The sequence below is a fragment of the Ascidia mentula genome, chromosome 7 (genome assembly GCF_947561715.1).
Source record: "Ascidia mentula chromosome 7, kaAscMent1.1, whole genome shotgun sequence".
NCBI classification, from domain to species: Eukaryota; Metazoa; Chordata; class Ascidiacea; order Phlebobranchia; family Ascidiidae; genus Ascidia; species Ascidia mentula.
In genome coordinates, this window is record NC_138572.1 from 16,294,142 (window position 1) to 16,309,497 (window position 15,356).

Here is a 15,356-nt window from a genome sequence, read left to right on the forward strand (position 1 = left end):
GTATGGCGACGCCCATTATACTTGCGAGTATCAACCCAAACCGAATTGAAAACAATCTGGCCACAACACACAGGCCATTGTTGCATGGTTGCAGTTCTATATTTATTTTCGGGCACAAGAAATACAATTTCCCGTAAAATATGTACAACACCACGGCCCTTGAGAGAAATATTTCAAAGAAACCCGTGACGTCAGCATGGTTATATTCTTGGATGATCATAGTCCGAAAATAAATTTATCAGAATGGTGATTGGCAGTAATCGAAAAGATGAATAAAATTGTATACTTCCGTAACAATAGTGTCATCGTAGTGACTGCTGTCGTAAATATAACCATCACAAAAAGCGGTTTTGCCTATAATTTCGGATGAGTTCAAGCAAGTAAGTACGGATATATTGGATGAGCACCAACTGTCGTTGATCAAGTTTCGATGGCATATGTCCGGTTCCTAGTTTTGTGCAAATATAATAAGTATCAGAAGTCAATACTTTCTCCGTTATCGACCGAGAAAGTTGTTTATTCGTAGGTTGTGACAAAACTTAACGACACTTTAATCAGCAAAAGTTTAAGAAAAATATAACAATGTTGTTTACACCAGTGACGTCATTCCAAGGCACAAACGTAAGGGCGACGACATCATCAATCAGTTGAGAATATTGTGTTGCGTTTAGTAATAAAAATATTTTATTTGACGTTTAAAATTGAAGACCAACGAATACTTAAATTTGAACTTCAACACACTGAATTTGAAGAACCTCAATTTGTTAAAAATGCATTAGAAATATTGCTTGGAGCGTGAAACTGTTAAATCGCTTTGCGATAATATTTGTAAGATGAAAAACTTACGAAAAGACATAAAATACGCTGAAAAATCGATTTTAAAACAAAAAAGCACAGTTGGACTTGTGCAGACACGGAGCGTACTTTGGCACGTCTAAAGTAGATTGCGGCACCGAGAAGTTCGACAGCTTGATTGAAGCTTTGATTGCGACGTCATCAAAATTTAAATTGAAAGAGGGGACCGTACAAACAGGCGTCAATTGCATTAAAAGAAAACGTTTGCTCGATTTTATGTTCTATATTAAAAGGTTTCTCAAAAATTCATAGAGGTCAATACTTTAAAGCCTTTTCACTGACAAATAACAACGACAACAACAACAATACAAAATAAAATCAGTTTTGCTTGCCGTGATTTTGAAGCATTTGCACCAAATCCTTGTAGTAAGGATCTTTCTTGCCATGAGCTGACTTTGCGATTTCTATGGCGTTTTCAAGATATCTTCGACAACCTTATGATCAAAATATTAGAGCAGTGATCGCCAAATATAAAGGGCCTGCGCAGTGGGGCGATCCCGCCTTGCTATGCGTAAGCATGGCATTACTTCTGCGTTGTCTGATTACGGTGGTGGAGATCCTCTACGCATGTGAAGGTCGCCTGACAAGTTGTGCGCTTGCGCACCAATGTACCTTGGCCACAATATACCCCGTGAAACCACCGAGCTCCTGTAGCTAAGTTGGTAGAGCGTTGGACCTGGTTAGCCCAGGGTCGTGAGTTCAAACCTCACCGGGAGCTTGATTTTTCAGATCTCGCTCCGACTTGTCGGGAAAAGTGGCTGATCCAGCTTGGCTGCGATGCCTGTGAACCTTATCTTCCACTTGTTTCGGTTTTTCCAACCAGCTGTTCAGCTTGAGATATCCACGCCCACCACTGGGCTTTGTCGTCTTTTTGTAAGGCTGGTAACTTTTCTCTTTCTTGGACAAGTTCGACCATACGTGGAATGACGTAATCAGTAGATATCTCGCTGGACAAAAAACAGGCAGTCGTAAATGAAAGGATTTGCAAAAAAATCCATGCAACAAAACTGCATCAAAATCAAGTTTTCCTGGCGACCCCAACTTGCAATAGTACGTGAAATATGTACATGATTAAGGCACTTCAATTTAAACCTTTAATTGCTTATACAGCTAAAGTATTAGGAAAAAAGGGACAACACGACACCAAGTCCATAAATTTTCGATTCGTTGGGAAGTTTACACGACAACAGGGATTACCACAAAACTCACCGAAGGGGGGATTTCAGGAAATCGCCTGAATTTTCCTGGCACATTTTGCTCATCTCCTTCACGTATATTTCCATCCCCATCACCGTGTTCTGGTGATTGTTCGGATGAACATAGGCCAGTTGGGCGACCTCGAAGAACAGAATTGCTTCCAAAAACTTTTTCTCGTTCCTTCGTCGATTCGCGGCGCCCTTTAACAAGGGAGCTTTCGTATTCGAGTTGGAGTTGATGAATTCTAACACTTTTCCAGCTGTTTCTCTAGCGTGATTGTACTGATGCGCCTCCAGCATTTGTTTGTAGGTTTGTATTAACTCCCGACCTTGAAAACATGTTCTTTGCTGAGGGGAAACGTTAAGATTTCTGATTCACAAAATCATAAAAATCAACTTGAAATTCACTAAATATTTGAGAAACGAAGTTCAATTATTTCTAAAATCTGTAAATCTGTTTGGTGTAAAGCCAACTTTTTGTAGTTAGTCCTGACAAATACACAAAATCAACATAAAATCTTACCTTCGCCTTGTACGAACATCTGATCGAAATTTAGAATGTTGGGTTTTGAAGACGACAAGTTGGACGAGGCTGGGGATTAACACAGAATAAATATTTTATGCGTGAAAGTTGTTGGTTTTTGTGTTCGTGACTGTTTTAGGGAAAGCAATAAACGTAATATACTGCATGTAACTTGTAATTACACCAGCACCGATGTTCTGTATATTACAATTCAATGTTGTTATTTCACTCTCTAGTTAGGGTTCGGGTCAGTTTCATAAACTAGTCCTTTGATACCGAACCTTTTTGTGGTTGCGTACCACTTGGAGTTAAAACAATTTCGACGCGTACCACCTAGTTGTGTGTTACAGAGTAACCTAGGTGATGAAGTAATAAACATTTTGAGATCAGAATTTTTGAATTCGAACTGATCCGCACCATCTGGAATGCCGTCGCGTACCACTAGTAGTAGCGTACCACCGGTTGGAAAACACTGACTTAGTCAGTGGCATTGCTTACGCGAGACCAAGTAACGGCGGTTGTTATCGCGCAAAAATTACGTAAGGATAAGAGCACAATTTTCGAACAAGTTATATCCGCCGTTTAAAGTTTATGCCGGGCCGCTGTAGTCAACGAAAGCCCGACAGGCCGATATTTCAAACATTGTTTAAATTTCATGCATTGCCTTGATATTCTTACTTTGGGCAGAAGGCGGAAAAGTTGGAAATGTGGATTTCTGTTGAGTTGAAGACTCTGAAAGCAACAATGACATGCAAAATTACGACGCATTTTCGCAGTAAGCAAGAGCTATGGTTTGCAGAATTGTCAAACACTTGTGTACCTGAAAAGCACAAGTCTTCGTTTCCATAATTAGATGAAGGTCGGTCAACATTTTGTTGTACAGGAACTAAAACACAGTAAAAATTATGTGTCGGTTGATCATCATGCGTTCGAGTAATTTAATGAGGTGCCCAAATACATTCTTCACCTGGCAACAAAAGACTGCATTCCTAATGACTTACACTTTTATATTTTAATAAGAGACAAGACTGAACTTAAAAAACAGGTAATTGTAACAATACAAGTGTGATATTTCTACAACAAAAGAAGTTTTTTAAAATGTGCAATCATAGCAGTAACACGGTCGTGTTATGGAGGGTTTTCAATAGACTAACCACTGAAATTTGCTGTGGGAAACGAGTAAGGAGCTTCTTGCATCCGAATTAGCTCATTTTCTTTCAACGGTTCAGCACTTTCTGAAAAAGTTGGTCTGGAAGTCGTTGGGTTCAGGGTTCGAGTCCCGCGTGGTGCAGGTCTTCTGGAGTTGCCTGTTTGGTATGACTTTGTTACAAATTACCGCGTATAAGAGGTTATCAAAACAACAAAGGAAACGATAGTTGAGAACAGTTCATTCACGAAAACCTATATTCATAAAATTTTACATCACAAGAAATGCTTAACGCTCTAGAAACGAAAGTGTATTTTGGTCAAGTTAAGCCCAGGGATGAGAGTTCAAAGCTTATCAGGTGCTTAATTTTTCAAATCTCGCTCCGATTTATCGGTCAAAATGGCTGTTTTAGCTTGACTGCGATGCCAGTGAACCTAATGCACGATATACGACTGCTAAGATCGTCAAGTAAGGGCATGCGATCCTGCCTTGTCATGTTATATCCTGAAACATATCTGTGTTGACGAATCAAACAAGTTCGAGCTTTTTCATATAATGTCATGTCGCCTTGGATTGAAAAGAGGTGGCGAAGGTGGTATATAGACCGGTAGTGTTAAGAGTGCAATGCCCTCAGTTAAATCAATAACGGTTAATTGGCTTTGTCCACTTGTAAATGTGTTGTCCTTCACGCGTCCGCGTGCCAACAAGCTGTCCTTATGTTAGAATAAAGAAGCCCACGTACGAATTACCCAGGAATCCCATCTATATAACTGTATAACAACATTTTTCAAAGCCAAATGTGTTATTTTTGGTCTCATTTTGTCAGAAATTTAATGCGAAATGGTGTCAAGGATTTGGGTCTGTGCGGCCGTTTTATTAAACCAATATCTGTAATTGAAATGAGTGACACATGTCAGTTAAAGGGTTGTCACTTTTGTGGACAAACAACTTACTTGTTGTTGGAGAGTTAATGTTTAAAGATTGAATTGAAATTGGTGTTTTGGGGTTGGTCTCGTCTGAAAACAATAAAATATACAATTAATTACTCCTGCATTGTTCGGTAAAAAATTGAAATTTGTTTCAAATGGAAAACGTTCGTAGACATCTTAATTGTGTTACCGCTACCATACGGCTGTGACATGCGCAATGAATTGCAAGAAAAAAGCATAGCAGTTCCTATACAAACACCGCCAGACAGCGCAAGTACCTGACGCGTCTCCGCCATCAGCGACGATCTCCCTGTCAGCCGTCGGTCGCGATGATGTCATCAAGCGAGATTGCGCAATTGAAAACCCGGCGCCAGTAAACGGGGCTTTCCCGCCTGCGAAAGTAAAGTCTTACTGTGAAAGAGGAAACAGAACCACCGTGTTAAGTCAAGCGTGAAATATATGCGGATAACAAAAAACAACAATTTCGACACAGGACAAACATATGCATTATATATTCTATAACTCCACCAGCTTAAATCCAGCAAACAAAACACAGTTGATATTTTAGTGAATATTTCGCAAAAATTATACCAGAATGAAGCAAGTTGACAAAATTATGCAGTATCTTGGACCTGGTCCTTAAACATTTTATGTTTGAAATTTTTTATGCACCTGGCACCAAATGTACATCTACCAAAAAGTCAACTAAAACTGTGGTTTCAACTATAAGCAATATGGTTTGCTCGAGGCTAGGACCTTCTTTGAAATTAAAGTAAGAAGGTGTCAATGAACTTGGTTGTAAAACAAACAGTTGTATTCTTTCATGCAAAATGTTACAAAATTAATAACTTACCCAAGTCATTAAAACTTTTCTTTACAGGGTCAAACTCATGTAGAGGGGAAGTATTGTGTTTTGTAAATGTGGGTGTGGAAAATTGCATTTTCTTCTGAATTTGAAATACTTGCAATGTGATCGCAGAAATATCTTGCAACATGGAAAGTTCCCCAAGCTTTTTACTAAAGAAATGCGTGCATGTGTACTTCAGGAATAATTTTGGGCTTGAAAAGTTAATCAAGCTTTTTTCTATAAAATATTTTTCACTGTTTAAAAAACATTTTCTTGAAAGGTAATTGGTAAAAACATACTTCGAACATATACATATTTAATATAAACAAACAAAACAGTTCTTTTCAAAATATTCCACACACACATATTAATTTGACGGAAAATGGCAAAATGGTTTTATCTAAAATCAAATGTCTTTTAGAAAAAAAGTCTGACAAAAAATTATGTGTGTACCTGACAGAGGACATATTGGCCCGCGTTGTAGGATTGTGTTGCCAACATCCCTGTATTACTGCTGATAATAGATCAACCATTTCATTTTCCTCAGGTGTTGTATCTTCTTTTATCTCAGAAACACTTAATGAAGGGCGTTGGCCACCCATTATTGCATCAATGTAAACATCAAGTGGTGTGGAACCCATTGGATATTTTTGGAACAGTATAAAATACACAACCATGCCAAAACTGAAAACATCATCTTCTTTATTGATGGTTGCCAACGGGTTGGAAAGTAATTTTGGAGATGCAAAGGCTTTTGTGTACTCCGTATGCTTTCTGCTGGAACTCATTGGTGTTGTTGTACTGACACCAGTGATTGTTGACAACTTGGCACTTCCAAAATCACCAACTTTGCAGATTAAATGTGCGGTGATAAAGACATTTTCTGGCTTAATATCACCATGAGTCATCCTTTTTTCCCTGGGATATTGTGGATGAAAGCCAGAGCTTTGGAAATATCAAAACTCATCCGAAGTTGCAACCCTGGCTTAAGCTCAACATGAGAATTAAGAAGCAGGGTACCAAGGTTACCACCTGCCATGTATTCCATTACAAGGGCCATGGCATTTGGCCAATCCGTCCATCCATACAAACGTACAATGTTGTCATGGTTGGCATTATCAAGCATTTTAATTTCATCAGAAATTCTACAAAAATTATTTTGAACGTCAACTTTTTGCCAAAACACATAAAATCACAGTTAACACCAATTCATCTGAAAAATAAACCAAATTTCCTTTAAAAGTTGCCCAAATAAATGCCGCATCAAATAAATTTTATTTTTTCTTTGGCTCTGTCACTTTATGCCCCCAAGCATTACAAACCTGTTTTTAATGTTTATCCTTTCTTTTTTCCCACGATGAACCCCAAAGCATTTAAGTGCAACTTTTCCAAAATTTTGAATGTCACCTAGCAACACAGTGCCAACCAAACCTGAACCAAGTTCTCCATCATCTGTGTTAAGACAGCGGATTTCTGTCACAGTTATTGATTCCTTCATTGTGAAAACTGCAAAAAAGAAATGTAATCACAAATTCAACAAATATTACATGCAAAGAAAATCCTGAGCAATAGGACATCAATAAATAGAAAATATAATGTTACCTTGATCTAGTCTAGACTCTAGTGTACAATCATAAATACTATTATAACCTCAAATAAACCTTTTGATCTTAATCGGTTTTCAATAAGGCAAGGTTACAATCCAATAATAAAAACCAACATGAATATATAACAAAAAATACTTGAAAGTAAAGCAGATAATGTTTCAGAAATGTGAAACACAAAAACAAACCTTCTGAAAGGCAGAAGCAGAATCAATAGTTTAGAAACCAAATCATTGTTGCACCAGGGGCAAACACAACGGCTTTAACAAGGCATTACATATACTTGATTTTTTGTTACTTTATTACACTTTAACAAACCACAAACAAGTTCCTCTCCCAGCATTTGCAAAACATGTGGGCTCAAGACAGACCTGTAACACCGTTTTCTCCAGTACATGGCGCTATTTTACTCCAGTAAATACGTTACCGGTCTGCCGTTAGCCGAAGGAAAAAGCAATTAGTTTGTTTAATTGCGTTACGCATGATCAACCACAATTCTTTTCTCAACTCGTGCCGTATTTTCAGCATGCCTTTTTCATCACACACACACCCAGCTACACATTGTGGTGTTAAACTTCAGTGTTCATTTTAATCACAAACAGCAGTTCAATCAAAAAGTTGCTTTTTCAGCGTTTCGTTTACTAAATGTTTTATTGGTTCTGGTCAAGAGGTGACTGGAAATATTGTCAAAAAGTTGTTGGCAAAAACGCCAACATGTTGCAACAGTGCCAGCGGTGGGATTATTTTTTTTTAACATCCGCAAGGACCCTGGACCGATACATCAGGATTCATTATATACGTGGTTATTTGGGACTTCTACTGAAAGAAGTGATACACAGCCCTACGATACACGCTTGCTAACAACCGGTTCGCGGAGGTCATTAAAGCCACTACTAAACAGCCAGCGCCCAGAACATAAGCGTGTTGCCAGGTGATGCAAACATTATCAAAATTCACGCTCGACTAAAACATAAAAACTGCCTCAGTAGGCGTGCTTATGACGAAGTTCATTTGACCGCTTTGTTAACCAATCTACCAAGAACCTGTAGAAAAAAACAGCTTTATAACCGGAGATGAAAAGATTTGTGGATATAGCCAATATTTATTGTGTGGATTTGTCAGGCCCCACGAAAGAAAGTGTGTAATAATTGCGGTGAGCCAGGGGCCATTACCACTCTAGAAGGCCCATGATAAAAATATGTGGGAATGAACTCCATTGTTTCCCTTCAAACTCAAGAATTGCGACCTGTAATTTCATGTCATCTCCAAAAAAAGGTTCTCGCCACGACATTAGGACCCGGGAATCAAAAAATGTCAGCGAGGAATATTTTTAACGGCCTTAGAAGCCTTTTCACATTTGAGGATTATGAATATTCTTGAACGTAGTTGCGCATACTTGCCTACGGTTAGGTGTGTTTGGTTCAATATATTTATTGTTGGTTAAGACTCAGAGGTAAATTAGGATATTGTCGAAAAGCTCATTGGTTTGAACACCGACCTTTTACAATAGCCGTTACCCTCATTTGAACATAAACTAAAAGAATCAAACCTTACCTTGTAGCAAGACAACATTTGGTAATGTTGTTTTATTCTTCGTATATCTGCATAAATATTACTTGCTTTTGAAGGTGTTTTGCTTAATTCATACAATGGGACAAACCAACGAAAGTTGCAGCATGTCGAAGTATAGTTTTGACAAAGGTGGTGTAATAGCCGAAAACGATGGCGTACAAGTCCGCATGTAAGTTGCAAATGTTGCTTAAAAAATTGTCGGATATATTTATCATCAGTATTTAATACTACACGGAAAAATAGAGTGATATGATGCAAGATTTAAATGTATCGCTTATATTTACAGGATAGATTTTTCGTAAAATTTTTGATTGTTTCAGATGTCGGAGAAAAGAAGATAATTACATTTTTGCTGCAAAAATTGTCGGCCCGGGATATTACGGAGAGAGGGAAAATGAAAGGGAGATTCTTGACAAAATCGACTGCGAAAATATGATCAGATTTTACGATTACTTTCAGGTGCATTTAGAAACTTATTTCAACTGAGAAAAAATCAGTGAATGTCAGTGTATTTTTGTTGTTAGGGAAATGAATACAATTACTCCTTTCTGGATCTCTGCAGCGGATATGCTTCTGAAGTACTTTTGTATACCGTTAATTTGTGTATTGTATATTAAGCATCACTTTAACAGCTTTACCTTATATTGTTTATCCTTGTGCAACTTTGATGATCCAAAATAACATAAACATGTTACAATACGTCATTAACAACGTTTAATTTGGCCACCGCAGTGGTGAAGGAAGTATCAATATAAAAAAATAAACAAAAATTCTAAAATCACTTAATAGAAAGTAGCATACGAGCGTTCGTTTGTGGTAACTATATTAAAATTGTCGACTTAAAGTGACTTTTACTTGTAGTGTTTTTCCAATACAGTGAGGTTGGACACTAAAATTTGCCACGAACAAATACAGTGGATCCTCTAAATTGAAAAATATTAGTGCTTGTGTCTTTTTGTTGGTAGGAAAAACAATTCAGCTGTTTTATTATGGAACTCTGCAGCGGAGATGTTTCTCAAGTATTTCTACATATCGTTAATTATTGTATTGCATATTAAGCTGTAGTCGTTTTTATTTTTTCATGAAAACTTTGACATAAATTATAATTTTGCTGCTGTTTTCATGGTTTTTATGTCTTTTCAGTGGGTTGCCAACATGAAGGGTGATTCTAGTAATCCAATTGATCCCGAAACGGGAATGAATTTAAAGATAAGTTTCTTGGAATATTTTGATATTGGACCACTCGATGTATTGCGTCAGTCCATTACTGGTTTAAAGTATTTACATGAAACTGGCATAGGTTTGTACACAGTCGGCCACGCAGACGATTTATGCATTCGTTAAAAGATGTAACATATTCACTTAATAAGTAAAATTAAAATATGTTTTTTACGGAAATACATTGAGCTACTGTTAACTATGGTTACATATAGTGGAAGGTGCAGAGACGGCTACATATAACAGGATACAAAAAGACGCACATTACAATTTGGGCAAAAACAAATCACTTTATCTTTCATAATGAATAAGAAGTCAAATAAAGTAACGTAACTAAAATGGAATAGAACACCGGTAAAAACAGACAGGTTATCAAGGCGCTGATGTAAAGCTGACAGAAACAGGAAATCGCGGTTGCGTATACGCAATATATACATGTATAAAGGTTAAGCGCCGCATAGCGTTGTCAAAAGCTGTAAATATTCACCCCATATGGTTGATAAACCCATATTTTCGAAATGTTTGCGCATTTCGTAATATAACCCCGAAAACATGCAAAGTTACAGAAGCAAGTTGCAGCCTTGATTTATCGCAAACAAGAGCGCATCGTGACGTGAAAATTATGCTTAAATTTCAGCACGAGCAAAATTTAAAAAACACAAAAGGTTCGCGACCAATCTGACGTAATTAAAAGGGGATCTGAAGAATGAGAACTACTGGCTAAACCCATGTGCTTCTCTTTCTGGCAGGACATAATACGTGTTTTGGAAATTGACGACTACATTGACAGAAAAGAGTTCAACATGTTCAATGAAGCTTATTTGTCTGATTCACAATATAGTGGCAAAAAAGAGTACAAAATGTTTAACTTAACTGGCGCCACCCCAAAGTTTAATCGTCACGATTGCAATGGAATTCAACACATTATTCGCGAGATGAGAAACAAGGTAATTTGTTTTTATTAACATAAAATCCATTTAACAGAGAACAAATCAAATGAAATGCAATTGTGTTTGCACAAAAAACAACAACGCCGATGAACAATTACAAAAAATAAGTTTCCCCTTGTCCATTACACACTACAACGTACCTGACGACGTGTTACGTAGTAAATATTTTGGACAATACCAACACATAAAGCTTAATGTTTTTATGTGAATTGTCACATGTCCTAATGTTAATTTACAATGTCAGGCGACCCATGCCGCTCAGCTGCCAAAAGAGGAAATGAGTTACTTCGGTTTAACACCAGGACGGGAAAACTGGAACAAGTTTTTGGGGCGATTTCTGGCCAACTTGCCGCACTTGCTCATTCACTGCTACGAGTTCTTCCGTGAAGACAGTAAACTGCCTAACAGAAAAAAATATTACGCATAGTTATTTAACATTTGGAAATTGTTGCACAAAGGTAGACTTATACCTATTGACTTGTACTTGTTTGCTTTTGAATTGTGTAGAAGTTAAATTTAAAGCATTTTAATAGGATGTAGTATTTCATATACGAGAGTTTTGAGAATTGTCAAATTGTTGCCTGCACATATGTGTGTTTATTGTACATTTAGTTGCAGTCGTTTGTAAGATTCAAGTTTCTAATGCACTTTTAATAACCTTTTAACAGCTTTGCCCCTTATACTATTCAGCCTCGAGCAACTTTGATGATCCTACGTGATGGCCACGTTAAAATACGTCACGGACTCGGTTAACAGGAAGTTAAAATTAGTGCAAAAAGGTCAAATTACCACATCACCAACACGAAGAAAATCCCGGAGTTGTTCAATTTGCACGTGAGTGTTAAGTAAACCCTGTTTCCCATGTGGACTGTTAATAAAGTGCTAGTCTCATGTTATAGCGTAAATTGTTTCCTCTCGCCTGGGCTGCCTGTGATTGCAGTCTGGTGCTTGGTTATTCGATTATGTTTCTATCGGTTGCCACGTAAACTGCTTATGTGAAAAGGATTAAAGTTAACCTTGCCTGCCCTGGTCCTGCAATTGGCACTCAGCAAGAATAAAATTGTAGATGTTATTTTGAAATATGTTCAAGCGGATGTGAATAAAACACACATTCCTGGAAGTAGTTGCTTTGTCGTTTAATGTAGTGGTGTAAGATGACGCAAATATAGCACTTCGATATGCAGCGGTTCTTGATCCGGCAAAGTTTAATATAAAACAGGTAAATGGAAATCAACTTGAATGTAATCTCTTTCCACAAGTGTAAACTACACTGATAATAACAAGGGGCAAGAATTTGAAACGGCTTCAATGTGTGAACGAAAAAAGAAATAGCAAATTATAAAACAATTTTGGTTAAACAAATGCGCGTAAGACATTAGCTGACTGCAACACGATTAGGTGCATTGAATTGATGATGACATAGCAATATTTCAGCTTAGTAGTTATAAGATCGTTGATTATGCTTTTTAGTTTAGCGTTTACTTTCACATACTGAATTTCAGTAAATTGTAAGGTTAAATAAGGACGTTCTTTGTAAACCTTTGACATAAATCACCAATACCATTTATGCAGGAGCATTATCCAACCACCATTGTTTGAAACCAGGGAGATACAACATTGGTCGACGATCAGCATAACGCGAACTTCCGAACGGGAATAAATATTTTTACGATTTGGTTCTCGTTGTCCACGATGACGTAATACTGATATAAAAATGCAAACGTCGGTTCATGCTGATGACAGATGGCCACTGTTTCGACCTATCAGTGCAGCCACTGTTTCGAAGGTCTCATCGGTGCAGCTGGTGTGACTTTCAGACGACTTTGCTGACCAAACGGCCAAGCAAAGACTTCCACTTTGTGGTGACTATACAATCACCGTCATCCGTTGGGCACCAACTGCACTGATGAGACCTTTTAGGTCGAAAAAGTGGCCATCTGTCTGCAGCTTACACAATTCAGATTATTGGCTCCACTTTGCTTATCTTATGAAAAATCAGTAATTTAAACTTTACTTGATCAGTAAACCAAGCCGCCCTGGCAGGTTGTCGATTACCATATGTATATTTGCTGAGTTCAAACTGAAAAAATCAATCTGGCAGACAGCTCTAAAGATTTTTAAAAACAGAAAAATATATTTCGCCCTGTAAAGGGCACCATCAGCTTCTGTGGAATGCAAAACACAGAAGCAACGTAAAAAACTAAGTTCAAACACAGGTCCAACAAGTATGGAAACGTTGTTACTAAACTAATTAAAAACTAGATGTGTAAATAAGTAAAATCTGACTGCCAATGAAAAAATATAAAAAAAAGTAAATAAATCCGAAGCAAAACTCTATGGCAAAGGCGAAATATGCACTTACACCACACCACGACACGCCAAGGAAAAGCAACGAAATGATTAGAAGAAAAACAAACAAAAAGTATCTTGTGCGTAGATAGCACCACACAATTATGTGGAAATAACACGCCACAAACAAAAGCAAGCAAAAACAGTCACAGGGCGCAATGCAAATATATAAGTACAGAACCAAACACATTTTATTTGCATGCAGGTGTAAAGGCCCTTTTAGACTACAGACGATTCCGTGTTTGTTTTATTGTGCGCGCGTGCTGAGCTGGGATGGGATGTGCCGGTCTGTGCTAGGATGTGCTCGCTTTTGCTCGATGAGCATAAATTCGGGCACAGTTGGGCACATTTCGGCACACATTGATGTGAAAGTGCAGCGCGACTGCCTAAAAGTAGAGGACATATATTGTTTTAGTTGTGGTTGTGTGATGTGACCGCGTTTGACATGTGAGCGATTGTTTTGAGCGTATGAAATGGTGCCGTAGCTGCATTACAAAGCGGTATGTGGAATGGCGTCTCAGCGGGATGCTGCTGTGGAAAACCATTGTCCTGGTTCAATTATAACATCTTTGTTTTCATAATCTGTGGTGTTTGGTTCAATAAACTGTAGTGTTACCTTGCGTCGTAAAAAATTATGTAAAACAGTACATGTCTTAACTATGTAAAACAGTACATGCCCTTTGTTCGTAAATATCTACGGCCAATAGAAACAACTTCAATTTGTACTTATAATATCGCTGGCGAGGCAGAGAAATGCAAGGTGACATCCTTAAAAAATTATCAACGTAACTTGTCACTTGCATTTGTCGTGCTCGATTATTCCAGTAGTGTAAACACCGTGTGTGCCAGACTGTGCTGTGCCGTGCCAAACTGTGTTCGTGTGTTAACGGGCCTTAACTATGCTCTGCTCGTTTATCTGCGCCCGTGTCCTGTGCAGCCACAGGTCCTCACATATATCCAAGGTTTCTGCACGAAAGTCACACTATAACAACGTTGTGGCGAGGGTTTTTGACGGAAAATGTAAATGTGATTTTTCCTGAAATGGTTGCCTAGTGCTGTGGCGTCATTGTTTAATAGGCATTGAAACTTGTTCCACGTCGATCTGTGCGTGTTAGCGGGTGGAAAAATGGATTTTGGTCTGCCCAACATTTTGAGCCCCGCATTCTGAGGCCCGCATTCTGAGGCCCGCATTCTTTGCATGGCGCCACGTCAATGCCGTAGTCACTATATGTTAATCGCTGGCGCAATTTGATTGTACCGACGGTGTGCACAGAACGGTCGACTCATATTTACCATGATGGACACATAGCGCAAAATGACCATACGGGGCTGATTGGCCACTCCCTAAATGCTCTATTTGATGTGCTATGTGTTTGTAGTTGCACAGTTGCTGTACAATAGTTTGTCCTCTTCTGTAAACAATCGCTGCCTTGATCTGCAGATGTAGTTCTTTAGGCGACAGTCGTAGGAAGTTGGGGAAAATCGTGGCCCAAATAAGTTTGCGCAGCCGCAGTGCCATGTCCACTGACTCTTTACGAGGGAATGTGGATTTCGATGTACTTGCTGCGGACAAGTTATCCTGAGCAGTTGGTTTGGTGTAGTTTGTGGTTTTAAAGCCTGCCATTGACGTCGGGTCGAACGCATGACACAGTTGTAGCTTGTCGAAGTGTTAGCTGTAAGCCAGTTATTAAAAAAAAAAATTCAAATCCTTATTCGATAAAATCTAATGCCATCCACTTTTTTGGATTTTCGAATTTGGTTCTCATATGAACGGGACACAGATATGTTGTTCCATAAAGGACCTGACTTCCGACATCTGCTGTTTTACGATTTGTATCAAGAAGGAGCTGAACGCCCAAAAACGTTGTCGTCACAGGTGACAAGCAAACTTTATGTGAGAAAAGACCTTAAAGTTTAACATACCACAGAAACAATTTTCAGCGCGATATTTTTTAAATTTCAGGGCTGTTATCTTCTGTAGGAGCAACCGTCTGCAAGAATAATTCAGAGCATGCGCTTTAGGACTTGACTGTACAGATATTTCTAAAAAAGGGCTTTCGGTTGCACTTAACCCATGCTGGTGTTTTTTTTTTGTTTCACTCAATGCAAGTGGTAATCTTTTTTTGACCACAGGTAAATAATAAAAATCATTGCATAAATTGTAAC

At 38.2% G+C, this 15,356-nt stretch overlaps 2 protein-coding genes across 2 annotated transcripts; one reads left to right on the forward strand and one right to left on the reverse strand.

The window, feature by feature from the left end:
- Positions 1-386: 386 nt before the first annotated feature.
- Positions 387-6,754, reverse strand: LOC145908147 (uncharacterized). The gene is made up of 11 exons (XM_082995343.1): positions 6,669-6,754; positions 5,951-6,415; positions 5,504-5,667; positions 4,929-5,042; positions 4,675-4,737; positions 3,729-3,881; positions 3,395-3,460; positions 3,253-3,306; positions 2,575-2,643; positions 2,065-2,380; positions 387-1,802 (listed from the first exon to the last, which is right to left on the reverse strand). Exons 1-11 carry the CDS (start codon positions 6,683-6,685, stop codon positions 1,646-1,648), a joined length of 1,638 nt encoding a protein of 545 aa, XP_082851469.1. The 5' UTR covers positions 6,686-6,754; the 3' UTR covers positions 387-1,645.
- Positions 6,755-8,644: 1,890 nt separating this feature from the next.
- LOC145908585 (putative serine/threonine-protein kinase fhkD) lies at positions 8,645-11,211 on the forward strand. Its single transcript, XM_082995888.1, has 6 exons — positions 8,645-8,676; positions 8,730-8,842; positions 8,994-9,132; positions 9,198-9,973; positions 10,641-10,838; positions 11,086-11,211. The coding sequence occupies exons 2-4, from the start codon at positions 8,751-8,753 to the stop codon at positions 9,288-9,290; spliced, it is 324 nt and encodes a 107-aa protein (XP_082852014.1). The 5' UTR covers positions 8,645-8,676; positions 8,730-8,750; the 3' UTR covers positions 9,291-9,973; positions 10,641-10,838; positions 11,086-11,211.
- Positions 11,212-15,356: the final 4,145 nt, after the last annotated feature.